Source organism: Telopea speciosissima, chromosome 4 (assembly GCF_018873765.1).
Source record: "Telopea speciosissima isolate NSW1024214 ecotype Mountain lineage chromosome 4, Tspe_v1, whole genome shotgun sequence".
In the NCBI taxonomy this organism is placed as follows: Eukaryota; Viridiplantae; Streptophyta; class Magnoliopsida; order Proteales; family Proteaceae; genus Telopea; species Telopea speciosissima.
The window spans coordinates 60582836-60610577 of NC_057919.1; the positions used below are offsets into that span (position 1 = coordinate 60582836).

The 27742-nt window shown below is 38.4% G+C and overlaps 2 protein-coding genes and 1 long non-coding RNA gene across 4 annotated transcripts in view; 1 reads left to right on the plus strand and 2 right to left on the minus strand.

The window, feature by feature from the left end:
* LOC122658635 lies at positions 1-15679 on the plus strand. 2 transcript variants are annotated; one of them, XM_043853677.1, is made up of 9 exons: positions 1-113; positions 257-655; positions 3192-3915; positions 3976-5632; positions 5731-6000; positions 6129-6209; positions 14609-14720; positions 14851-14917; positions 15368-15679. In XM_043853677.1, exons 1-9 carry the CDS (start codon positions 17-19, stop codon positions 15462-15464), a joined length of 3504 nt encoding a protein of 1167 aa, XP_043709612.1. In that variant the 5' UTR covers positions 1-16; the 3' UTR covers positions 15465-15679. The 2 variants fall into 2 exon arrangements, with proteins under 2 accessions (XP_043709612.1, XP_043709610.1); XM_043853675.1 differs by having other exon boundaries at positions 3192-5632.
* LOC122658639 overlaps positions 15337-27742 on the minus strand; it is a 15289-nt gene continuing 2883 nt past the window's right edge. The window contains exon 2 of the long non-coding RNA XR_006332472.1: positions 15337-15481. This is a non-coding gene — a long non-coding RNA (uncharacterized LOC122658639). The remainder of the gene's footprint in view (positions 15482-27742) is intronic.
* LOC122658636 overlaps positions 16843-27742 on the minus strand; it is a 13669-nt gene continuing 2769 nt past the window's right edge. Inside the window, exons 3-8 of the mRNA XM_043853678.1 lie at positions 27424-27544; positions 26484-26799; positions 25760-25832; positions 24655-24745; positions 24433-24512; positions 16843-17135 (exon numbers count right to left, since the gene is read on the minus strand). Coding sequence (XP_043709613.1) covers positions 16992-17135; positions 24433-24512; positions 24655-24745; positions 25760-25832; positions 26484-26799; positions 27424-27544 — 825 coding nt within the window. The 3' untranslated portion in view covers positions 16843-16991. The remainder of the gene's footprint in view (positions 17136-24432; positions 24513-24654; positions 24746-25759; positions 25833-26483; positions 26800-27423; positions 27545-27742) is intronic.

Genomic DNA, 27742 nt, shown 5'->3' on the forward strand with positions numbered 1-27742 from the left:
GCGGAAGGTAACTGAAATGGCTTCTGTTGGAGCAGATGAAGGGAATTCGGTTGTAGATGGTACTGGTAGTGACTCCGACACTCAGTCTCCCTCCGCCTCCTCCTTCTCTTCCGGTAATGGTCTCTAATCCTTCCCCTTCCCCCCCCCCCCCCACCAAAAAAAAAAAAAGAAAGATGGAAACTATGTTAATTAGTTTTGATTACCTCGAAATTTCACTTTTTGATGAATATCATTGTTAATGGTTAATGAAACGCAGGCGGTCAATCAGAAGATGAAAATGACGATGAGTTGCGGACTTTACAGTGTACCGTGCCCTTTCAAGATATCATTCCAGATGAAACACAAGTACTGGATTATCAAACTCAATTGTTGAATCTTGGGGATGAAACACAAGTACTGGATTATCAGGATTGGAATGAAAATATGACCCAGTTGGTGAATGGGTGTGATGATGAGATGTTGACCGACAGTGATAGTCAAGGAACAAATGGAACCCTAGTATTGACTGATGTTGATGATAATGATGGCTCTGAAAGAGGAATAGGGGATGATGTAGTTGAGATGGAGAAAAGACAACTTAGTCCTTCCAATGATCAAGCAGAGAAGGACCATGTGGTGGATTCTGATGCCTCAACCGATGATGAGCACGGTTCAGGTCTTTCCCACACTCTGTTTAAGAAGAACAATGCTATGTTGATATTAAGCCTGGCTTTTTGTACTATGTGTGTAGCATATTGCCATTTTTGTATTTTTATATGCTTTTTACTGAATTTCCTCTTTGCCATCTATTTTATGGTTATTCTGTGAGGTGGCCAACGAAGGAAACCGTTTTTTAAGTCACTTGATCATTGTGATTGCTCAGAACTTGCTTTAGAGTTGATACCATGGTCATTGCCTCTGGAAAACCAAGCATCCACACTGATGAATTTCTGCCTGTCAGTTGTGTCAAAATCATAGGATCTGGCTAAAATGGCAGGCAGCTTCATTAAAGTTAGATATTGCACGTAACTTGGGTTCTTAAGCTAGTATACATTTCTCTCTGTGCAATTAGAGAAAGGAGCTGCAAAGATAACTCAATTCTTGTGAATTTTATGAACTGGAACCCAAGCTGCAAAGAGAACTCATTCTTATGAAGTTATTGAACTGAATCCCAAGAATTTTTTTTTTTTTGGGGTGGCAACCTGACTATACATTTTTCAAGTCTGCTCCCAGTGGGTACCTTTTGAAAGCTGAATCAACTGCATAATTTTCAAGGCGTTTCCTAGGTGGGGGCACCTTGGTCGCCTTGCATCTAGGCCCCACTCCAACGCCTTGGATCGCCTACACGCCGTGACAACTATGATCAGCTGGTCTAGCAGGCTACTAGATGTAGTATTTCAGAGCCAAATTCATTATGCTTCTCTGCAAAAGTTATGTCAAATATTTTTTTTCCGAAATTAGGATAATTAGTTGTCAACTCACTGAAGTTTTCATCCACAGACTTGTCTGGTTTTCTGAGAGATTTTCTTCCTTGTTATATACTTATATGGAGGTCTCATTTTTTGTTTGGAGACTTGCAGAGTGGATATTTCCTAGAAAAGTGAGCATTGTCTTTCATGACTCAAGTCATATTCAGTCCCATCTGGCTCTATACTGCCCCCACCCCCCCGCCAGAGGGGGGAGGGGGAGTACCACCTCCTTAAGGCTTCAGAAAACCGGAATCCATAATCTTGATGTTAGAAGCAACCCGCTTTTACTGTTCACTTAGAATACCAAGTGATCAGTTTGATTCTGTCATTTACCATTTATCTAGTTTCTATATGATCATTGGGAACTCATGATGGAATTTGTAAGTCCATTTTGATGCAAAGATTTGAAGATACTTTTAAATATTTTCAATTTATTGATATATGAATAACTTAGTAATGCAGTTTCGGTGCAACATTAGGGCCTGTTTCAATAGTATTTGGTTATGGTTTTTGTTTTAAGTGGTTTCATTTTTAATGGGCTCAATTATAAGGCCCAAATTTAGGTACATTGGGAGTACACGAATTTAGTCTTTTAATTTAGTATTCTAGTATATAGGGCCTTCTTTGTCTTGAGGGTTAAGTAGTTTTTCTAGATAGTGTCATTAACGATAATCTGGTTAGTGTTAGTGTTTGAGTCCATTAAGTTTACTTACTAGTTGTTTAATTTTGTTAAGACTATATCTAGATGTTAAAAGTGTTTGAAGTTTACTAGGGTTCTACTTTAAAATATTTTATATGAGGATGTAACCCCCTCTCAGATTACACAGTTGGCTGTGAGCTCTTCCCCCTATCCCTCTCTTCTCCTTTCCCCAAGTTGCTGCTTACGGGTACTAACAGCCCCTTATCTCTTCTCTTTCTTCTTTTCTTCATTCTTTTTTTACTTTCCCCATCGCAGGTTGCTGCAATCAATAAATCAGCAAGCCTTTTCAACCTTGTTGTATCAGGAAAATCTGCTTGTGGGGCAGCTGATCTGATCATTGATTCCTAATCTGGAATCTAGGTTGGCTAGCTGCATCAACTTAATCAAACTTCACCATGATTGTGGCATTATGCCAAAAGAAATGTTGTGTTTTTTCGTTTTCCATTTTATATGAAGGACGAGAAAGACTTTTACTATAGTTTTTTTCTTTATTTCCGTTGACTACATTAGTAAGTCATGGCATTTTCATATATTTACGTTATTTTTGTAAGTTTCTTGCTATTTTCACCAAGTCCAGTTCAAATTTGTTAATATTGTTGAAACCATTGAGCTGATCTTCTCTTTCCTGGAACTTGAGGAAATTGAAATCTCTGTCTCTAAAGAATTCCAAATCAAACCGAGTTTCTGAATATTGTTTCAAGGCAAAAGTTTTTATGCACAGCCATGCATGTGCATGACTGGCATTAAGTGCAGTCAGATGGGCATAAATGCCCATCCGAAATGACGACAAGACCCTACCCCCCCATAAGTCAGAGTCGATGGGAGAATCTCCCGTGCATGAATACCTTTCCCTTGTTTTAAATACCAGAATGATTGGCTGCTTAATTTCTATTGGGCATCTTGGGGAACCTCTTGTGTGCACATATTGGTCTAATAGGGCATTCACTGAAGGTTTAGTTAGCAACTGAGCATTCACTGAATATATAGTTAAAAACTGCCTACTTAATGTGCATTTTGTTTCTCTTTTCTTGTTGATGGTGCAGCATCTTTAAGGGATTCTAGTCCAGTCGTCGGTGGTATAACATGTGGGGGAACTCAAATCTTGCCAGATTCTAACCCGAGTAACAGTCAATTTGGATTGGAAGTTGTTCACGACCATGATAAATGGAGATGCGATGGTAGCTTGAAGAAACCTGGGAATGCAAGTAAGTGCACAGTGGGTAATCCAAGAGTGAGACAACTTTTTAAAGATGATTCACTTGCCGGATATAAAGAATCCAACTGTAATATTGATGGCAAGAATGGGGGGACAGAATCACCTCAGTTGGTTGCTGATGATCACAAATTTGTGGGGTTAAGCTATGCTGAGTCTCAAGAACCTGGTGAACAGTCTCAGGCCAATGCACTGGATGTTGTGGATAGGTTTCTGTCAGTCAATAATGTTGAGTTGTCTCAGGATGTTCACCATGGAACAACCATCAAGGGGAATTCACCTCCTGTCTTGAAAGCAAAGGGGCCTCAAAGTTTGGCTAAGAGACCCAATCTTAGCCCAGTTGGGACGGTGGGAGTCTATGACTGGATTGACAGCCGTGAGGACGAAGGAGGAGGATGTTTCTTCACAAAGAGGAAGGAATCATTCTTTGAAAAAGAAGGCCATGGGAGGAGATCTCTTACCCAACCCCAGAACTCCAGGCGTAAGAGAGGCAGAAACCTGACTGAGGAGTCGGGACAGAAGGAAAAAGGCTTCAACCTCCATCAGAAGATAATCGGTTTAACCCATTCAGATTCAAGGTTAATGTTGCACAATTCTAAAGCGGTGCACTCAGCTGAAACAAAAACCAAAAAGAATCTTGCTGGGGAGTTGGATAAACAGTTAAATGTAGAATCTCCGGGAAAAAATTTGGATGTACCTGGGATTAACTCAGAGACACCTGGCGCATATGAAGTTGGTTTTGATACACAAATGGCTGCTGAAGCAATGGAAGCCTTGTTCTATGGAGACCCTTCCAATCAGGACGTGACTGATGCTCATCAAGTTACAGATATGGTGCCTTGTTTAAAGCATGTTTCCCCTAAGAAGAGGGCTCATCCTCCTGGTTCTGGTGGCAATATGAGGCAATCAAAGCAAAAGAAGATGCTTGAAACCAAATTAAGCAAAGAGACTCTCACTTCATCTCGTAAATGCAATAAGAGGCGAAAAGTGAAGGTTTCTCCAGATTCAGAAATAGAACCAAAATTGAGGAGGCACAAGTTTAAGAGTGCGCAACACTTACATTCTGGGAATGCTGTTAATGGGAATGAAAGCTCAGTCAGAAGATCATCTAGACTTGTTCGCGAAAGAAAGACTGTGGAACCTATGAATAGGGCTCATGTTGAAGATGCTGGTAAATATGGTAGTTCTGCTGCTACAAATGGACATCTCCCCCTTAGCAAAAGACAACGTCAAGAGGATTATAGGACTATCATACCCATTGCTCATCGGACTAGGCAGTGCATAGCAGTAAATTCATTGAAAAAAACTAGGAATTCATCCGATGATTCTGAAGGAGGGAAAGATGGCATATTGAAGGTTGCTGTTCTGGAGGACAAAAGGAAAAGGAGAAGTTCACATGTGGATGCATCTAATGTGTTGATTCATGCAGAAACACATTCTAAATTAGATTCAAATCAAATTGGTGAAGCCAGTAAAGGCAAGGTAAGTCGAGAAGAGCAACAAGGTTATAGTTCACCACATGAAGAATTAGCTGCTACAGCCAGTTGTATGAAATTAGGTGCATTGAGCTATCCGAAAGGAAGAAGAACACGTCGGAACATGTCAAGACACTTAAGTAAGGTGGATAACCTAAATGGCCCATCCTCTGTAAGTGATGGGGAAGAAGTTAACAAGCAATCTGTTACAGTACAACAAAGGAATAATGACAATGTTAAAAGTTCTTGTATCAAACTTGATGTGAAGAGGAAAACACAATCAGCTGCATACCCTTGTCCATTTTTGCCCTCTGCAGAAAAGAAGGCTGAAGAAAATTTGTTAAGGATAGATCATTCTGGTTCGGCTGATGCTAATGATAACTTGGATTCAATGGGTATGAATGGAAATTTAATTCCTAAAAGCCAGATTGGATCCAAGGCCTCCATGCAGCCTGGCAAGAAAGATGAAACTACTGAACATGAAGAAGTAAATACCATGTTAGCAGCATCACCAAGTGAGAAAGCTACGCCATCTCATTCAGCATGTACTACACCCAGTAATGGCACACCCATAAACGCAGCATCACCTGTTTGTTTGGGTAATGAATATCCCAAACAGTCCTGCAGAAAGAGCCTATCAAGATCGTGCCTCAAGAAAGAGCTTACGAGATTAGGTGCCACCAAAGCAGTACCTACTCCTGCATTAAAAGATTTGAGAAGAAGAAGAGATATAACTACTGTTCGAGTATTGTTCAGCCACCACTTGGATGAGGATATAATTAAGCAGCAGAAGAAGGTAGTTTGTGTGCTCTTTGACCGCGCATGTTGCCTTTTCTTACATTGGAACCATTAAAGTCATACACTAGGTGGTAACATTTGGTTTCTTTTTTACAGATTTTGGCACGCCTACGTGTTCCACTTGCCTCCTCTTCTTCTGATGCCACGCACTTTGTAGCTGATAAGTTTGTCCGTACAAGAAATATGTTGGAAGCAATTGCTCTGGGTAAGCCAGTAGTGACACATCTGTGGCTTGAGAGCTGCAGGCAAGCCAGCTCCTTTATTGATGAGAGAAACTACATACTGAGGGATTTCAAAAAGGAAAAGGAGATTGGTTTCAGTATGCCAGTTTCATTGGCACGTGCAAGCCAATGTCCACTTTTACAGGTTGGTGTGAAATCTTTTCATGGTTAAACCATTCACAATAGATGACTTTGAATTGGTATTGGCTTATATAATCTCATTCTGATGATTCCATTTCTTGTCATTCTGCCTCCACAATAATCTTGCTGCAGGGTAAGCAAGTCTTCATTACGCCAAATATAAAACCTGGTAAGGAGTTGATTGCAAGCTTGGTCAAGGCAGTTCATGGCCAGGTACTTTTGTTCACTAAAACTTTAATTTTGCAACCAAAGTCTGTTTCTGATAATAATGTTGCATTCTTCTTGAACATTGGCAGAATTTTTCATTGGAAAAAAGGACTACTCTTTTTCCTTTTCTTTTTTTTTTTTGGTTGGTTGTCGGGGAGGAAGATAAATTATACTTTCATCAATTTTACTCTTCAGTACGGCTAATTTTGATTATGTTATTAATTCAAATACAGCTATACAAATTGAAAATAAAAGCCTAGTAGTAGGAAGAAATTAAATTGAGTGGAGTATCAATAGGGTACAAGATGATGGATGATCGATAAAGACCACAAACAGGCCCAAACTTAGGCCCACAACTTCAGTGTTTTAACCAGCCCACGGTAGGCCATGACTTAAGTTGTTAGTGAGGCCCATATGTGGCCCATCTACTGCCTATAACTTAAGCCCTTTAAGAGCCACAGACCAGCTTTGTGTGGAGGATTTTTTGTTGCTAATTTTTTTTTTAGTTTCTAATTTTGTTACCAGCTACTTAGTAGTTTAGTTAGTAGCCAAGTAGTTGTTTCTAGTTTTTTTGGGTGAATAGTTGTTTCTTTTTTCTTTTTTTTTTTGGGGGGGGGGGGGGAGAGGTGAGGGGTGAAAGTTTTTTCATTTTTCTATGTAGCTTTGGTTCTCATTCTAGAATATCCTAATTAGATTGGCAGCCCAATAACCCTTCCCCACGCATAAGGGGTTACCATTCTTTTAAGAGGGTGATTGCTATTGTAAATAAAAGAGGAGGGGCATGTTGCCCACGATTTTAGTTGAACGACATAATGCTCTTTTGTGAGTTTTTTGCTACTGTGGTGAATCAATTGCACAGGCCTTAGGTGTTGATTCCTATGGTTGACCTAGGCTTGGTGGTGATACCAAGTCATATCCCCTCTACCCCCTTCTTCCATCTTCTCTCTTTGTCTTTCTTATTTCTCCTACTGTACTTTTGATTTCCAGCAACTCCCTTCTATCATGGCCATCAAGAGGTAACTCCTATCCTCTCATAGGTCCTATTTTATATCTGTCATATCCCTATTGCCCTTACTCACTGTTTTGCAGGTTATTCTCAGTTCTCATATTTCCTCTGATTTCTGATTTAACCCATCTGATATCAGTAACTTTGTCACATTATTTCTCTTAATCTAATCATTGGATAGGTTTCAATTTTTTATATTATCTTCCTTTCCCTCTTCACTACATTCGACCAGAATTTGGTTGGCATCTGATTAGTAGATTGTGAGTTATGGCTTTCTCTGATGTAGATAAAACTCAATTGTGCTTATTTTAATGGAAATAAGCTTTGGGTTGGGTTATGTACGCTGAGAAATGTTTGGGAGAAGGATAGTGCACCATTAGTTGAACCATGTCTCTCGGATCTCTCGGAAAGCCTTTGGGTTTTGGGGGCTATAGTTTCCTTGAGGCATGGTTTGAGCCCTGGTGTGGAGCTCGGTAGTAGTCTGACTTCGGGTGCGTTAGCCTTTGATCCAATGTGTTTTCATTGTAATAGGCCACTTTATGTCCTATAATATGGTTAGAAGCTAGGCCTATGAAATTATTTAAGTGTTTTTATTTTAATTGTTATTAAGTGTTTTAGTTAAGCTGGATTTGGATTCTATAAGTTGAATCATGATTTGTGTCAGTTTCCTTTATTATTTTAGTTTCCTGGTCAATTTATGTTACTGATGCAGCTCCAAGAAGGAAGAGGAAGAAGAAGAAGAAGAAGCCCTGAACTTAGGGTTTGAATAGGGAGCCATATATTAGGATTATTATTTTCCATACAAAGTTTATTTTCCTGTTTTTAGATTGAACCGGTTTAGAATTGGTTGCATCCAATTGGTTCAATTGGTCTAATTTAAGTGAAGTGTTCCTATTGGTCAATAGGTCCTTATATCCTATTGGCTAGTATAGAATCTTCTTTTAAATTAGTTGTTTTAAGTTAGATTCTTTTATTTTAAGTTAGTAGGGGTATCTTAGTCAATTTATTGTTTTAAATTAGTTAAGTTAGATTAAATCTCTCCCTTCCACGATTTTAGAAGGAGGATAATTTGTACTAGAATTTGGCCATTGGCTCTTTATTGTAAAAGTAGAAATCGTGGGAGGCTCCCCCACATTGAAAATTTTAAAAAAAATACTGTTTCTGCTGCTGGCCGACTGCTGCTGCTGTTCCTGCTCCTTTGAGTGTGCATCCTTGTGGATTTCAAGGTGGAAAGGGTGGGTGGATTCTTGCGACTCCTTACACCGTGATGGCTGGGAGGATTTCTCTCTCTGAAGATGGTTTCATCCTTCATCCTTCAAGCTGCTGCTGGTGGATTCCTTTGGTAAGTTTGAGTTTTAATTCTGTTTTTCTTATTCCTTCTCCTTCCCAATTCGATCCCCCTTTATTTTTCTGTTTTTCTTTCATAAACCCTAGCCTGCTGAGTTCTGTCCAGATCTGTTTCTCCGTTAGAAATCAATCAAACTTAGGCCATAGCCTCCCCTCACCATTGTCTACACTCGACCCTAGCTGCTGCCCATAATCAACAGTCAAAACCCTAAATCCCTCCTCCATTAAAACCCAAAAAAAACCCTAATTTCTGTCTAGACTTATTCAGCCAACAGAATTCCTTCAAATCACAGCTGAACTTCCATTCCCTTGTCCCTCACACTCGACCTCAAGCCCTGGTCATAAATCCCACTTTAAACCCTAGTTTTGGTAGTTTCCCTAAGTTCTAAAACCCAAAACCCTAACCCTAAAATTCTGGAATCTGAATTTTGATTTAAATCTGTATCAATTCTGTTTTAAAAGCCTTCCCAAAGCCTGCATATTAAAATCAGATATACAGTGTCCTATTCCCCCCATACCTGACCCTAGAATTTAGTTTAAAACCCTAATTTCTACCCAGCCAAATCACCAGTCTTGTTTGGTGATCCTATTACCTTGGTTCCTAGTGGGAATACTCCTACCTAGGACTACATTAGTTGCCTTATTAGTTAAGGATTGGTTTAAGCCTTTCCTTTTTATTGTTTGAGTCTATTTTTAAGCCTTCTATATAAGTTTGTGAGGGGGTCCATAGGAGAAGTTGTGAGGAAGGGCATGCATGGTATAGGCCTTGTACCAAGTATGACCTCGAATAGAACCTATTGGAGGGCAAGGGTACATGTAGCAGACCCCATTTAGTTGAGATGATCCGGACTTGCTGGGCTGTGCCTCTTTCCTCTTACTTTCATCTTCTTTCATTTTTCTTTTAAGGGTAATTTACACATACCACCCCTGAGGTTTGATGAAAGGACAATTTTACCCCCCAGTTTTGAAAAATTCTGCGTACCCCCCTGAGGTTTGCAAACAGTAACAAATAAGCCCATTCAGTCAGTTCATGACTAACAGTGTTAAAAATAAGAGGTGAACTGACAAAATTACCCTTGCAAAAAAAAAAAAAAAAAAACCTGCAACTCATCTTCCCCAAATCAATTGGGGAAGATGAGTTGCAGGTTTCAAAACCCTTTCAACCCTTAAAAACTCTCTCCCTTTCAATTATTGAAGTTCTGCACCAATGTTTGCATGGCATGGCATGTATGGTTCTCTCCCCTTCTTTATCTTCTTCAATCTTTCTTCATCTTCATCTTCTGGGTTTCATTGCTTTTCCTTAATAGATTTAGAATTAGAAATGATGATCAAAAGCAGTAGCTTGGGAGAGATACTTCTGAAGATTGGGATGTTCGCACTTGTTCAAGCGCTGGTCTACTTCATCCTCTCCAAATCATCCTCCATGTTCTCCAATAACGTCCCTCCTCGCTCCCTTAGTTTCAGACCTGCTCGCTCTCTCAGTGTACGCCGATTCTTGGCTGCTCTCTCCGACTTACCTACCGGCGCTGAACCATCACCTTCGTCAAGCGGATCACAGCCTCAGCCACCAATAACTCCCCAGGAAGAAAATTCTGCTGCGGGGAATGATTATTTTAAACAATCCTAGTTTCAATTTGGGATTTGAGCACTGTAATTAGCTATTTTGCTTAGTATTATTTTCATGAATACTTGTATTTTAGACCCCAAATCTGTGTGGCTATATATGTATATGATCTTTTATTCTTTAATTTGTTCTTAAATAATTGAGAGATATATATGGGTTCTCTGGTTCTTTGATGAATTTGTTATCATTGATGCACTCATGTTATTTAGTAGAGTTCTTTTGGGTCTAACTTGTATGAAAGGTATACATATATGAATTTGATTAAATCCAACCGATCTGAAACTAGAGCTCTCTTCCTCCCTAAACCCTAATCTCCTCCACCAAACTGATCCACGATTTCTCCTACTTTTGAACTCTAAGCTCTCTTACTCCCTAAACCAAATTGAACCCTAACTAATGGATGTTGTGTTCTTCGCTGAGGTCACGACTCTGTTTGTCGTCCTAACCCCAAAAATGCATGCCCTCCCAAATGATAGGGTTTCAAATTGTTTCAAAACCCTTGATCATGGTGGTTGAACAGGTTGAACAAAAATTTGGTGAAGGGGTTTCTGGAGAATGCCCAGGTTCTATTACCATTTGGGATTTTTTCCCAATTTGAAACCCTAAATTCCTTGAGGGTTGAAGGGTTTTGAAACCTGCAACTCATCTTCCCCAATCGATTTGGGGAAGATGAGTTGCAGGTTTTTTTTTTCTTTCTTTATTTGCAAGGGTAATTTTGTCAGTTCACCTCTTATTTTTAACACTGTTAGTCATGAACTGACGGAATGGACTTATTTGTTATTGTTTGCAAACCTCAAGGGGGTATGCAGAATTTTTCAAAACTGGAGGGTAAAATTATCCTTTCGTCAAACCTCAGGTGTGGTATGTGTAAATTACCATTCTTTTAATTTCCATTTTTCATTTGTCAGTGTCCGTTTTTCATTTATCATCTCATTTCCCATCCCTCTTTTCCCATATCTTCATTCCCCGTTTTTCTTGTTGTTTAGACCTTAGTTTTACCTATTGTGTTTGTTTGGATCCATGTAGCTGCCCCCATTAAGTTGGGATAAGGCCGTGTTTGTTGTTGTTGTAGGGGGTCCAGCCTTGTACACAAATTTGATTAATTAGATTTTGGCTTGAGCCTTTTCTTCATTCTGTGAGATTCAGATTTTCTGTGTGATGCACTGTTACGTTAGTGGGAAGCCAATAGTGGCTGGTGGGATTTCAGTTAAGGCTAGGTGGGATGCGTAGTCATATCTTCTTCTTCATTCTTCCTTCTCCATCAATACTCAAGTAAGATAAATTCACAACTCCTAATCTAACCATCGGATTTACTTGATACTTGCTATCTTGTTTGATAGCCTAAGAACTATTGTTAACCAGAATCTTACTTCTATCAGTTCATTATTTACTAATATCTGAGTTCCTAGTTTTTAGGATCATAAGTTGCTATGATGTAAATAAGTCACTTAGAGGGCTTATTTTATTGAAAATAAGCTTTGGGTTGGGTTTTGTAGGTGTAGGGATTTTGATCCCATGGGTTTATTTTGTAATTGGCCAATTTAATGAGCCTAAAATATGGGTAAAAAATAGGAAAACGGGATTTATTTCTGTTAGAAGTATCGTTGAGTCCCATTAGTGGGTCTTGGGATTAATGCCTTGCGCTAATCTCGAGAATCTATTTTAGCTTTTTGTCTTTCCTTATTTGTCCCTACCCCTAATATATATGCTATATCTCTTTCATTATTGAGGTATTGAGGATTTACGGCTGCTGCTCCATTCTCTTCTCTTCTCTATCTCTATCTTCATTATTTACAACTTCCTTAATTTAGTTAGAGTCCTATTTTGAGTTTGTTTTCTTTATTATTTCACTTTCTTAGTCAATTTAGGATACTTTATTAGTTAAGGATAGGGTTAGGCCTTTCTTTTTTAGTATTGAAGTCTATTTTTTAGTCTTCTATATAAGTTTGTCAGGGAGGCCAGCATTGAACACCAATTTAGTTAATGAAATATTGGCTTTAGCCTTTGTTAAAAATCCTGAGATAGGTTGGGTGAGATGCCCAAGGTGAAATGAGATAGCCATCCCCTTCCCCAACCCCCTCCATCGATCTCCAATCAAGCTCCATTCAAGTTTCAATTCTGCCATAGCCGATCTCTTGAAGAAACATATTCAGTGGCTGAAATTTCTCTGCAAGGTTCAAGATATTTTCAAACAGCAAGTAAGTCTGAAATTGAAATTCTTCAATTATTCTTCTTCCCTTCTAGAAGGTCACATGCAAGGTAATTCTCGGAAGAATTCTGCCCAGCCAAATCTAACCGTTAGAACCTGCTGAAATTTCGAATCTTCCTCAAACCCTAAGAGAGACTTGATCCAAATTTCATTACCATCCACCCAGCCGATTGTCTGAAATTACCCTTTTACCCCTCAATCCTATTTCTACTAGGATTCCTCAATAATTTCAGATTTAGTCACATCTGATTTAACTATAACTTTCAGCATCTCTTCTCTCCCATATAATCCACTCTTCTAACTTAACCCTAACATCTAACCCTAGGTCCCATCAAGCCCTAACCCAAATTTCACAATTTCTCATAATTTGACCTAGCTGATTTTCCCAATCCCTAGCAAATCCGGGTTATTGGTTCTAGTTGGTCTCCTACCAATCTAGAACTACATTATGCTAATTATGTAACAGTGCTGGTTCTTGAGATCCAACCAGTGGATCAAGTCCCATCTTTTGAGGAGTTGTTTCTTGCTATGTTATCAACTTCATATCAGAATATTACATCCATTTGGGTTGTTGATCTACTGTTATTAGATATTCTTGAATTCTGGTCATTATTTATTCATTGCGATTCCAGTTTGTTTTGTGTTTCTAAATCTGAATCTTTAGGCTTGTAGAAACCCATCATCCTTTTTCGCTTAGTAATTCTGTTTTCTCTTAGTTTATATTCTCTGTTCTTGTTTGTTTCTTCTAATCTAACTGTTCGTTGACCTTGATAATTTTAAGCACCCCCATTTGATCCAAATTTCAGAAATGGAATTGAGAGATATATTCTGTTCAAGTTTCTGCCATATATTGTCAGCATCATCTCACTGTGATTCTGGTTTTCTATTAGATTTTCTGTATTAGTCTTTTCAGCCTAGCAAACCTCATCATGGTCAACTGAGGTGGTTTGGTAATTCACACTGAAGACCAATGACTGCATGAGAAGAACTGAAATGGTGCCATCTAGCTAAAGGCATTGAAAGGTCAATGACTATCTATTCACTGTACATGTGTTGGGGTTAAAAACTAGAATTACAGTGTGGGTAACTGGATATTCCATCACTGAATTGGACCACTTCCGAGCCTGACCAAGACATCCTCATTTTAGGCATGACAGTCCTGGAATTTTGATATAATAGGTTGATTCATGGAATTATGGAGCTGTGATTTAAACATGGAGCTAAAATAGGAATATAGGATTCACTTTACATGTAGAAAGGGTAGAAAAGAAAATACTAGCTGTGTTGTTTTATACCATTATCAGATCCTGCTTGTGCTGCTCCTTATAGGTGGCAAAGGAGGTAGGCATCACTGTAGTGACATTACAGAACCTTGAGACCTTGACTGAAACTTCACCTTCTCCACTGGACAACCATAAATTCAACAAGCCTTTTCATTTCTATAATTATCAGTAGGGATAGAGAACATTACCTGGGCGCATGCAGTATGCTGTACCTGTGCCCAGACACAGGGGTGGGCGAAATCACCACCACACCCCCGGGAAATTCTGCCTTTCCATGGGGGTGTGAGGGTCATTTCGCCCGCCCCTGTGTTTGGGTGCAGGGGCAGCGCACCGCACGCGGCCAGGTGGCATTCTTTCTCCCTAATCAATTTTACTATGAACCAATGAACAAACGAGTAGCGGAAGAAAATAAGTTTTGGGAGTTCTTTAAATGTTTTCAAATACTAAGTAACTTCATTTTATTGTCAAATCTATTTCAGAATTCAGGAAACTGTTATGGTTCACAAAATGGAGGCAGTGATTGCTGATTATTTGGAGATGGAGAGGGTGATAACTTCATGTATCTCCACACCACACCTCCACCCACCTTTTCTTGGGCAAGCAGTCTTCTGCCATTTTTCACAGGGGAACACACCACGACGATTAAAAAAGAAATTCAAATAATATCAGTGAAACCACCTATCATTTCATCTTCATTACATGATGCATAATTATGAATACATCCTTCATCCTACATCCATCTCCCTTTGACAGTTTTATCGCTGTGTCAGATTGGTCCAACTGATTACTGGAGTCTGTAATTTTTATAATTTTTCTTCTTTGCATCTTAGATGCCAAAAAAAAATCCATTTATATTCCACCTATCCCAACCAAAAAAAAAGTTCATTTATCATCCAAGTCATTGACTCATTGTTAAGTTATTGTATTACTTCTCAGGCAGTTGAAAGAATTGGGAGATCTGCAGTTAAGGATGATAAAGTTCCTGATAATCTGTTGGTTCTTTCTTCTGAAGAAGATTATGCCATCTGTGTGCCTTTACTTGAGAAAGGTAAAGATCCCTCATCTCTTTCCATCTTCAAATATTAAATTTTGAAGTAACACTCATGGGACTTTCATAAATTGTAACACTCATGGGACTTTCATAAATTGTGATTGCTTTTTGGGGGTTGGGCTTGCAGGAGCATCGATATACAGTTCGGAGCTTCTACTCAACGGAATAATCATACAGAAGCTGGAGTATGAGAGGTGGGTACTACCACAATATATGACCAAATTCAAAGGGGGTCGGGAAACAGACTTCAGTGGGTCTTAGCATGTTTTTCTTTTGATGGATAACTCAGTTTTAGAGAAATTATAATAAAATAATAATAGGTGACAACCTATGAGGAAAAGGCCCAACAAAAGAGGGCATGATCAGTCCCTGTAAAACATTACTCCTATTGGTAATACTCACTTGAGTCACCTATGCTCAAAAGTTGCCAAAGATCTCTCTCTCTCTCTCTCTCTCTCTCTCGCTCTCTCTCTGTCCGTGTTCGGACATCCATCAACTTTTATTCTAAGATCACTACTTGCTTGGCCTCACGGATGGTTATTCACATGGCATATTTTTGTGCAAGTATTTATTTTACATTTCAAATTTCAAATCAGAACATTAATAGTTGTTATTTTTCTGACAATGATTTGTTTTCATAACAGGCATCTTCTCTTTGTGGATCATGTTAAGAGGACTCGCTCCACAATATGGTTGAGAAAAGAAGGGAATCAATTCCTCCCTGTAACTAAATGTAAATAGCAACCCACCCCCTTTCTCTGTCAAAAACCTTCTGTATTTTGTCATTTTTCTTTTAGTTGTTAAGTTAGCAGCCAATGTTCTGTACAGATTTGTAGTGTGAGTTAGGTTTTAAGATGTCCTAGTCCCCTTTACATTGGCCATTTTGCAGTGTTTAAACACCCCCAACCCTTTCCCCTCTTTTCTTAGAATGGAAGTTTACTGTTGATGCTTATTTATAGAATGAAGAGTTCGATGTGAGGCACAATGCTCCTTGTATCCTGGATGGAATCGACTGACTGAAATGCAGCATCATGTTGTCCAAATTGCAGAGTTGAATAACAAATGTTGTTGTCATGTGGGAGAAAAGCCAATGAAGCCAGAAAATGTTTCTAGGTCATGGAACTAGGTATCAGTATCACCAGTCTGAAACTGATACAATATCGAAACGGCCTGATACGACTCAATGCCAGCTAATTTTTTTTGTGCTCAGCACTGGCCTGATACAATATTGTTTTTTCATTTGTGCTCAACACTGGCCTGATACAATATTGTTTTTTCATTTGTGCTAAACACTGGCCTGATACGACTCAATGCCAGCTGATTTATATCGACGGTGGTGATCGATACAAGCCTATCGATACTGATATCTAAAACTCTGTTCTGAGGTCTCGCCAATATTTCATATATTTACTTGAAAAGCAACTTGTCATTTCATATGTTCACTCTGAAAGCATGCAAGCAAGGATTTTAAACTTGGACTGGCTCGAATCAGTCCTGAAAATTTTAGAATTGACCCCTAAGATCTAAAACCCAATAATCTGGTACCAAAAACCCTAGAATTAGCCACACCGGAATGGTTGGAATCAGGAATCAAGATCAGTTGTGGTCAATTAAGATCTGAATCAGCCAATTCAACTGAGCTGATTCCAAATCTTAAAATTTTGGTTGATTTGACTGCTCCAGTTCAAATTTTTAACACATTGTATGCAAGACAATGACAACTCTTAAAAATTATATAATGGAAAAACACTTTGAATATAAATTTTTTTTTGGGTGATAAATTCCATGTGAGTTCCTCATACCTCTCAAATAATTTTAGAAATCCTCTTTTACCCTTGACTTAAAGAACTTTTGAGAACAAGACAACGAACAATCAAAAGAAGCTTACATGTTATAAATACATATTGTCATTCAAACAATCCTAGCAAATAGTCAAGCTAGAAAAGTTTCCTTCGTGCTAAACATATATATCAAAAAAAACACCTGTACATCCATCAGGATAGAGTGCTAAAGGCTGCTTATGTTCTTGTAGAACCAAGCGAGTGGGAAACCTGCCTTCTTCTTCTCCCCCTCACCCCTCCTTTTCCTTCAGTAGGGGTGGCTATGCAAGATTTTCTCAGGGAAGATGGACTATTGTCGAACATTTACCAGTATTTTGTATCCTCCTTTATATTGGCTTGTCTAACTTAGTAACTTGCCCAAGTAAATCTCCTTTAAAACATGAGCTTGTAAGTACATACGAAGTGATGAACCTCATTTCTCTCTTTATCAGGCCAGATTAGAGTTGCCCGGAGTCAGTGTCACCTGAACTCGCCATGCATAAATATGAAGATATAGGGAGTTCACGGCCATCGCAATTCCAAAGCCCAAAAATGATGAAAGCAGAATGGAATACACTGGTTTCAAGTGAAGCTGCAAGAAGAAAGGTTTTGAAAAGATCAGTTACCAGCAAATAGGAAGAACAAAAAAATAGGGAATAAGAACCCTGAAAGGCAGCATGGCTCCTGCGCCCAGTCATAAAATAGCCCTAACAGGTCAATGACATTTATATTTTTCCATCGTAAAATGTTTTATCTATCAAAGTTAAAATACTCTTATTAGGGACCATTAGTCACCGGGTTTCTCGATGACATTAAGACCACAACCTCAAAAATGAATCATGGATAGGGCTGTTGCTAATAGAGGACTTCAAACTCCAAATCAGGAAGGTTCAACTACAACAGGCAAATCAGAAAAAAAGTTGCAATTAGGAAAACATTTATATAATGGAAGCAGGCCATGCTGTCTTCATTTTATTTCTTTCTTTTAATTATAACTTCAAGTTTGAAGAGAAACAGGGGAAGTAAATCATTGCATGGACACTTGATTTGCCAAAACATACTCATCCTGGAGAACCCAACATCAATTGCCGATGTTTGAAAATACATAAAGTGAAATAGGTCTCTTAAGTATTCTTAGTAACAATTTCTTACCATTCAACTGAAGATAAAATTATTTGCAGAGCCCTCCCAACAGAAACCCATATTAGCACCAGGTTTAAATAATAAGATCATCCCTATGCATTCATCACAGGAATGTGAAGAATTTTGCAACATGACTAAGGCAATATTCACAATACCCAGATGTAATATCAAGTTAAAAGCAAAGCTGTCAACAAGGTATAGCGTTTTAAGTTGTTACTAGTAGCACTAAAGTTAGATTTTGTAGAAGACATTAACTCAAGCAAGTAACACAAAATACTTTTATTTCAAATGAATGATGAAACCATGGAATGGGAGTATCCCTATATCATCCCTACCATTTTTTCCCAATTTCCTGACTTACTAGAGTGGATGGCTGAAGTGTTTGTACCTTAACAAATGTATACAAATTATATGACCACCTATAGGATTCAATTTACTTTAGATCGCTTTTTTGTAGGGAGTCTTCTCTATGGTTTTCCTTTTTTATGAAACAAGTTCCACAGGTAACATTATGACAAATCAGGTTGGTATAAGATGGGAGACTGATTCACCAATTCCTTGAGCAAGTCCACTGCAACCCACTTATATAATTAGCACATATAAGGTACTTAGGATGATTTGTTCTAGCTCAAATTCAGTATGATTCACTTGATTTATTGTATACCTGTATTATTTATTAAATCCAATTCAATCTTTTTTTTAAAGTTAAGTGGGCAAGCCTTGGTGCAACGGTTAAGGTGCGCTATTGCACCCTGTTGGTTGCGGTTCAAACCTTGGAAACAGCCTCTCCTCTGAAGCAGGGAGGGTAAGGTTGTGTACATTTGCCCCTCCCAGACCCTACAGTAGCAGGAGCCCGGTGCACTGGGTTGCTCTTTTTTTTTTTAAATTTTTCAAAGCTTCCCATGGGTCTTCAGCCCAGTTTTAAGTCAAAAGAGTTGGGTTATTAGTGGAGAAAGGAGGATCAGACTGTGATTCAGAAGGAGCATTTCATCATAGTGACTGATTTTTGAGGCAATTGCATGGAGGGCCTCAGTATTAATATCCATCAGGGTAACTGTAGTATAATACCAAGGATGCCTTAATTTGTGGGGGTTAATTGAATTCCAGTTCTTAAAAATGAGTTTAACTGGATTAAGAGGTCTGTCCACAAGCCATGTGATAAAAAGGATATGGTTCTCTGGAACATCCTAATTTCTTCTATCAGCTATGCCCAAGAAAAAAGACCAGATGTTGAAGAATGAGGAATCTGTAGTTGTGTCTTAGATGAGCATGTTGACTGAGTAGAAGGTTAGGGTGTACTTTCATGTGGAAGCCCACCAGTAATAACCCTATTTCTACTAGCAGGGGATACTGGATGGAAACCTTACAGAACCCCCTCTTGAGCGTCATCCAACTGGTGAGAATTAAAGCTTAATATGCTTGATTGAATAGACCATCATGTTCATGACAGAAAATTCTGGATCACCTACACAGTTAAGATAATTTAGCCCAAGTATGAGAACCATTGACAAGATGCTAGTCTCAGTTATCTGCCTCTAATATTGCAGTGAGCCACACATAGAAGGGGGCACAAGAATCCATTCTTTTTTATGATTTTGACCAAATAACCATCAAGCTCTTAGTTCCTTGCAAATTTACAAAGACCAAAATTTCAAACTAGGAATTAACAATGTCTAGATTTGCTCAGTTTCAACTTTCAACTTTCAAAGGATGTAGAATTTTGTATGATAAAACTCGATCTGGATTGTTCTGAAAGGTCTGCCATAGTGACCAAGGGTGGGGTGTCTAGATTATACCAAGTATTGTCCTTGCTATAAACTTATAATCATTTAATACCAGCTAACACAATTATTGCTATTGGGAGTTCCAGTTCTGTGAGTGTTAATTCCAGTCCAACGGCAGGTTATAACCTGTCCTACATTCTCTTACTTAAAATACAATTCATATCCTTCTAACACTGCAGTCTCTTCAACACAACATATACCTTACCCCTCCCAAATTGGGTGGTACTTTGTGGTTTAACGATCCTTTGCAAAGAAAATGTGAGAAGAATTTTTGCAAAACCCGAACATTGCAGGTGGGTCCATATTATATTCTTAGGCAATGAAAGGATCTTTCAACCAACTTTTGTCATAGAAGGGGAAAAAGTCAAGTGAAATTTGGGCATTTCATACTTCCTGCAGGTTATGATGATGATGATGATGATGATACCTTTTCAATTCTCTGACAATTTAAGAACTTGAGAAATCAGAACCAAAGAAGAAGAAAGAGAGAAGAGCGGAAGAATTCCCAGGCCATGATAGGCTGAGAGTGTGTCTATCGTGGGCTGCAGTCCTTTATTTACAGAAGGTAAACTGAGTTGTACTACAACACTACATATAGTTAGAATAGGAAAACTTCCTTAAACTAGGAACAACCAAAGCAAACTAAAACTGTCTAAGACACCTAGACAACCAAGGACACATCAAGATAGGAATATCTCCCTTATCGTGACACACATCTTAACACTCCCCCTCAAGCTGGAGGATACACATATCAAAATGCTCCAGCTTGGAACAACATAAATAGATATTAAAAGTAGCACTAGAGCTGAAGGAGAAGCACATAGCAATCGATAATACACAAGAAACCATGTAGAGAATCAACTCAACAGCAATCAGAAATTCCAATTACCGATTAAGCACTCCAAGGAAACACAATAGCAGCAATCATACGATAGAAACGATAAGTTGCAGAAAATATATATTACAGCAGCAGCAGTCTTCAGAAACCGACGAGATACCATAGCAGTGTTTCATCAGCAGTAAGAGAATGATTGGAAATAGCAAAAAATCAACATGTCAGCCAATCAGCGACCAATTAGGGAATCAACGACAGCAGCAGCAAGATGCAATCGATTCAGGTATGAGACACTCATCAATCTTTGTCAATATACGAAACCCTAGTTCTTTTTCTCCTTCTATGAACTAGGGTTTCCTTCTCCAAACCAAAAATCTAAAACGACTCTCAAAATGGCTATTACAGAGAGACTCAAGTATTGGTTAATGCTATGATACCATGTGACAAAACTGAGCCTAATAAACCAGGACTTGTAGAGAAGAAGAAGTAGAGAAAGAGATTGAGGGAGAAGAAGAGAAGCTGGACGATAGCCAATGTGTGCCTATCGTACCAGCCTCCATGTCTTTATATATAGAAAACCAAATAAGAAAGTTACAAAGGGAATATGACTCTAACACCTCTTACCTAGCTAAGCCTAGAACCTAGTTACAAAAGGAAACTGAAATATAACTATAATAGGAAAGAGTGATGTAGATCACAAGCCCATATGTACCCACAGGAACAAGCCCCAAAACAGCCCAGCAAGGTTGTGGATTCGACTGCTGTGAGAGGCAGCCTAGTCTGATGATGTGGCAAGTTTCTGTTGGTTCGATGGAGCATCACCTGAGGCAGCCCCAGCCCAGAGAGAAGCATGAAGAAGACAGACAGAATTCACAAAAAAAAAAGTTACTGTACATGAACAGTACCATGAGTTACTGTTCACATGAACAGTGATTTGGAGCTGATATGGAAAGACTAATGGAGATTGAATGCAACTTGAAGACTTTATTTAGATTCTATTTTTATTAGGCCTAGTTTCTAATTCAGTCATCATTGTGTTTCTAATTTTATAGTTTCTAGTTTTGTTCCTTGCATGTTGGCTGAACTATAAAGCCTAGTTTCTATTTTCATTAGGTTTCTATTTTTTTCGAAGTTGCTATTTCTTTTAGGAGTTTCTATTTCTTAGGTTTCTAATTTTGTAAGCTAACCTATTCCATTAAATAGGCAGCCCCTCTTGTAATAGAAACAGAATTTGGAGAATAGAATTTGTGGCCAAGCTTGCCATCGGTTATGGAAGAAATTCCATGTTTCAACAACTGAGATAGCTGTGGGTGATAGAGCCATTCCCCTGACCCCCCCCCCCCCCCTTTTTCTCTTTTATCTTCTCTTCTTTATCTTCTTCCTGTTCAACATACACTATTGTGCTGTTTCTGTGACTGCAATAAACTATTGTGAAGATACCCTTTAAAGACCAAATTCAACTCTCAATCATCTTCAAGGTTTGTTGTTGTTGCACACCATTAATAGATCCTTGTCGTGTTGATCCTGGCTGCAATCGATCTCCTGTTGGTTTCCCTGGTTCAAGGTCGACTTTTGCATTAAAGAGTAACCAAGAGAAATGAAACCTAATTACTTAGCTAAGAATATCACCCCAAGTATATATCTTTAACACTCCCCCTCAACCTAGCATATACATATATCGAAGGAAAGGTTCGGATCCTCTGTTGCCGCCTGCCTATGCGGTCAACGTGCAGCCTCACATAGGCAGGGGCGAAATGACCACCCTACCCACTACTCGAGCACCTTGCCCCGGTGGGGTCTACACCCTGCCTGTGTGAGGCTGCACGCCGGCCGCACAGGCAGGCAGCAGCAGAGGATCCAAATTGTTAAACGAAAGCTCCAACTTGTACCAACAAGAATAGAAATTACATGCAACACTGATCACGAATAGTAGTTGTAGATGCCAGTGAACATGGAGAGAAACTTTAATCAATCATTATAAATCCAGCAGCAATATCAGCTCAAACACATCAACCATCAGCAACTATAGTAGATAAAAATCTTCGTGTCGAACAAATCCAAACAGCAACGAGCAAAATAAATGATAGTGAACATGAACCACAATCCACAATATCATAGCAACAACAATATCAAAGGCATTTTTTAAAGTAGGCCTACAGTAGGTAGTAATCTTCCCAAAGAAAGATAAAATTGCAACACCCAACAACTACATCATAAGCCTAACCGATGAAGGCAAGTAGTAAGTAGTAACCTGCTCAAATAAAATAAAAGTGCAACATTCAACAACGCTACACATAAACCCGTCTCAAGGAAGGCACTCTAACAACAGGGTAACAACAATGTGATCTTTACTAATCACATGATTAGAGATTTGATTAGTAAAGATCATATTCACTTTTGAGCCCCAAACAGAGGTCTCAAATAAAAAATTCCACTGACAAATAGGCAGTGTATGTTACTGCGAACTAAGTAGCAACGTCAAGTTGTTGAGGACCAGATAGTATTAGGTTGTTGTGAACCAGACAACATCAGGTTGTTGTAGAACAAATAACTCAGCATCAATTTGCTGGGGACCGGACAACATCAGGTTGCTACAGACCAAATAAATATGTTTTGCTACTGAAAACCATCTTCATAGATAAAATTGTTGTTGAAGACATAAACAAATAAATAAATAATAATAATCTTCAACTGATGACTTGAGCAGATAAAAATACTAATCTTCAATCTCCACGTCAAGGGTTGCATTACACGTGGACAAATAATGACCAATAATTAGCATCTCAAAGGACGAGCATCACAAAAAAAAAATCCAATAATCAAGAGTAGCTGCAAATAAACTCCAATCTTCCCCTCATGGTATCAAATAATTTCCATACAAGTACCAATATCTTCAAAAAATTTCAAATCCCAAACTGATGTGATCGAGGGCCCACCAAAGCAATAACATGACAAACATATAAGCCCAATGGCAATTCTGTAGTTACTTCATGTAATCCCTAAGTTATACGGAAACCGGGTCAAAATACCCAATTGGATTTGGTATGGACCCACCCAAGTACACAACAGCCTAGGTCTTTCAACATTAACCAGAACCCTAAAACAATAAATTTGGGATTTACGGTGCGGATTAACTCAATCTGTGTAATCTCGTTGTCAACTGCTTGCTTGGCACATTCGTGTGGCCTCGAACACGATCAAACATCGAATACAGTCTTCTCGAATATAAAAAAACCCATCACCACCATGAAAAAGGGTTTTCAGATCTGGAATACCTCTCCCTGGGTTATCCCCACCATTGACAGACTCTTATGCATAAAAATAATCTCGAACGCGATCACTGCATCACAATACGTGCCACGGTGATCAGAGCAACCTCTACAGCAGAAACAGAGGTGGTTTTTCTACTCACTGAGAATCCTCCTTTTAATGCTTTAGATTGTTCCTCTCGTTTTCCAACGCCTTATCTTCTTCAACCTTTGACCAAGAGATTGCAGAACAATACCAGATGATGAAATTGCAGCAGTAGCAGTATATGAAATAGAAGCAAATCAATGATACCAAGAACAATCGATTCAGGTATGAGACACTCACCAATCTTTATCAATATATGAAACCCTGGTTCTTCTTCTCCTTCTATGAACTAGGGTTTCCTTCTTCAAACCAGAAATCTAAAACGACCCTCAAAACGGCTATTACGGAGAAAATCAGATACTGGTTAATGCTCTGCTACCATGTGACAATTTAGGAACTTGAGAAACCAGAACCAAAGAAGAAGAATGAGAGAAGAGAGGAAGAATTCCCATACCACGATAGACTAAGAGTGGGTGTCTATCGTGGGCTGCAGTCCTTTATTTATAGAAGGCAAATTGAATTGTACTACAACTCTACATATAGTTAGAATACGAAAACTTACTTAAACTAGGAACAACCAAAGCAAACTAAAACTGTCTAAAACACTTAGACAACTAAGGACACATCAAGAAAGGAATATCTCCCTTATTGTGACACACATCTTAACAAACTCAAAAGAAAGAGAGGACGAAAAACCACAAACAATATCTTTAGCACAATGAAACAATTAAAATTATACTTACGGAAGAACTTCTTTGTAAAACAGCCCTTACCAAGGAATAGAAAAGGTGAAGAGTTACAGCCACAAATACAAATTCAAGAGCCGTATATGTCCATGTATATTCTTTGATTGCTGCATGTAAAACCAGAAAATCATATTTTGATTATTAAAATATTGAAATCTTGAAAAAAAAAAAAAAAAAGAAACAAAAAGACGGAGGTGAACCATCAGTAGAATTAATGATAACTGAAGTTTCTTTGAGGATCAACTATACCAAGGGAGACTGCAAAAACTGATCCCATAATACCCAGTGTGATTGAAAATGGTGCTGCAAACAGTACTGCTTGAGATTTCATTTCATGAACCTATAAATGCAACGACAAGGATAGAGATAAATCAACATGTATACATTAGTTGTCATGTAGTAAACAAGCAAATAAGACTAGTTTGTTTGAAATAAGGCTTTCTCCCCCAGTTTAATAAGCTCGGAAGCATTTTCTCCCTCTCTATGCATATGCATTGTCATTCATCAACGTAGATGGCTGAATGGCCCATGTCCATGTTGCCTAATCTTGGATACATGGGTAAAGCCACCTCTGGTAAGCCTTCTATAGAAGATTCTATTAAATACTTTTACTTCTTTCTTTTGGAATTTCTCTTTTTTGTTAGTTTTCATGTGGTGCAAGTTACAATCTTAGCCTAAAAGGATGATTAGCTAACCCCATAAAAGGCTGTGTATTATTTTTCCATTTTAATACAAGTGTGAAGGATTTCCCTGTAACAACTTGTTTCTCAGAAGAAAAAATTCCTTCATGATGGAAATGATTTAAAGCCACAACACAAACCTCCATTCAAAGCACCTTGTTCCTTAAACATGAATCACATATTCACATGCTAATTTGTTGGGGGTACATTAGCTCTTATGCATCCCTACGGGTAGCTTTTGATCTCAAAACATTTATGCTAATGATCTTTCCAAGGGAGGAAAAGTTCAAAATATCAAGAGGAACTTTAAAGTAGAATGCCACAACTGCCCAACAATAACAGGGAGTGAAGATGAATGATATTTATCTTTTACACCCTTTAGAAGCTTCACTCATTCAAGGACTAACTTGCTTTGCTCTCTTGATAATTATAAAATACATATTGTTTTGATAGATATTAATGATATCGCAGCACTTTTTCAGTTTCTCATTTGCCCTTTTTTTTATTCTATTGGATAAATGGCTTAGCAGAAGGACAAAACTGAATTCCAGTCACATCTCTATAACAGTGAATGTCATTTCACAATTTACTTTAGAGACAAGGGACAACAGAAAGCTTCAACAGAATTTACAGAGATTATTCTAAATTTATTTTTCATAAGTGGGTTTGTATACCAGCAGCTGCTCAAGGAAGAAGAAATAGCATATTGTGCTAATCAAGACAAGCACCACCAAGTCCTTCCAGGCACTGCATCAACCAATTTACGAAACAAAGCATCAAACAAGGGAAGTGAAAGAAATCAAGTCGATCAGTGAACAAAGAAACTGGATGATATCGTCTAGCCTTGTTAGGATATCTCGCTTTCGCCCAGGAGAACTGGGTTCAAATACTGCCTGCTTCGGATGTTCATTTAAGTCATTAAGATTGGGCACTTTGTTTGGCAGTTTACAAAATAATCCTGCTAGCAGAGGTTCCTATGCGCTTGTTTAACCTACTTGATAAAGATGGGAATTCTAACTCACAAGTCGATGAAAGCTGCTACTAACTGGTGAGACCAACCTAACAAAAAAATTTTTGCAAAATCCACGAAAAAAAAGTTGCGACTCACTCATTATAAAAAATGATATGACTGAGTGAAATTACAGTGAGTTTAGAACATCTAGTAAGGTCACTTCAGCGAGTCGTGTTATTAACACACTGAGTAATGTTATCAACAGGCAAGACCAGCATGATTGCCATTTACCTACCCTCCCCCACCCCCCACCCCCCACATCTCCAATTAACTCATATTATTCTCCGACAAAACACAATAAAATTCAACTGAAACCTTAAGCTTTGATACAACAGACAAAATTAGAGGTCAATTGTTGAGAACCTCTTTACTATAAATTTTCTCACCTTATTGATTGTGAATTTGAACTCTGTCTGTTGTTCACTTGTCTGTTAGCCCTTTGAACAGCACTCTGTACCCTAAGCAAAGTTACAGGTAGGTTGAGAACCTCTTGCCCACAGACATCACACTGTTTATTTCCTCTGATGCTGAACCACTTCACCGCACATTCTTCGTGTGTAAGTCTTAAAGCACCTTTACAACTGCACCCCATTTTGAGTGTGTTTCCCCCTTCAGACAATTCAACTAAACAGATCCTACAAACTGCTTCCTCTTCAGGAATCTCTTCATCCTCATCTTCCATATGAATGGGAGTTACTTGGCCTGAATTGGCAGAAAACAAAGTCAACAGAGATTAAAGAAGACAAGGATGAAAATTCAAAAATGACAAGAAAGAAATGGCAGAAAACAAAATCGTAGAAGATTGAAAAAGACAATAAATTAACGGTTTGATCATCATCCATATGATTACACATCTCATTGCTTCTAAATCCAAATGCACTCCAGTCATAGAGCAACAAAACTAGGGTGGTGTAATAAACAAAGTAGGAAAACTTGTGAATGGTGACTTAGGAGCCAGGGAAACTTTTATTCACCATAAAATCTTGAGTTGTGCAAAACTACTCATGAAGTTCATCTAGTATAGGACAAGTATGACAGTAAAATTCATGAAAGATTCAGTGTTTATATAGAACCCCAAAAAAAATGTCCAATTCGACCAAATCACAAATAATCATGCATGATCTAATATGGAACTTCTAGGCCTAACCAGGACACCCCATTTGTGACTCAATTGGCCTGATAACATCTTAAACAGGTTGATTCCTCAACTAAGAGTTTAGGATGCAGGGAGGAGGAAGTGCAGTGTATGCACAAGGGATTTTATAAAATTTAAAAGAAGAAACATAGCATAGCCGTGCAAGCATGTGCATTTGTATAAATATATACCATCACCGCAATCTACTTGTGAGTGCTCTTTATGGGAGGCAAAGGACATCGATCTCACAATAACAACATTCCGCAGTGGAACAGACAAAGACCTTGCGACCTTGACTGTAGCTTCCCCTTTCTGCACAGATTGATCATAAATGCAATTTAGACATTTTCTTTAGCAATGATATAAAAACAAACATACTAATAGTAGAAGAAATGCAAATTGGAACATTTCAGACAACAAAAGTAACCTTCATTTTATTGTCAAATTAAATTAAAATTCCAGCCCTCCCACTCAAATGCAAAGCACAAATCTTACAATAATTCATGGAAT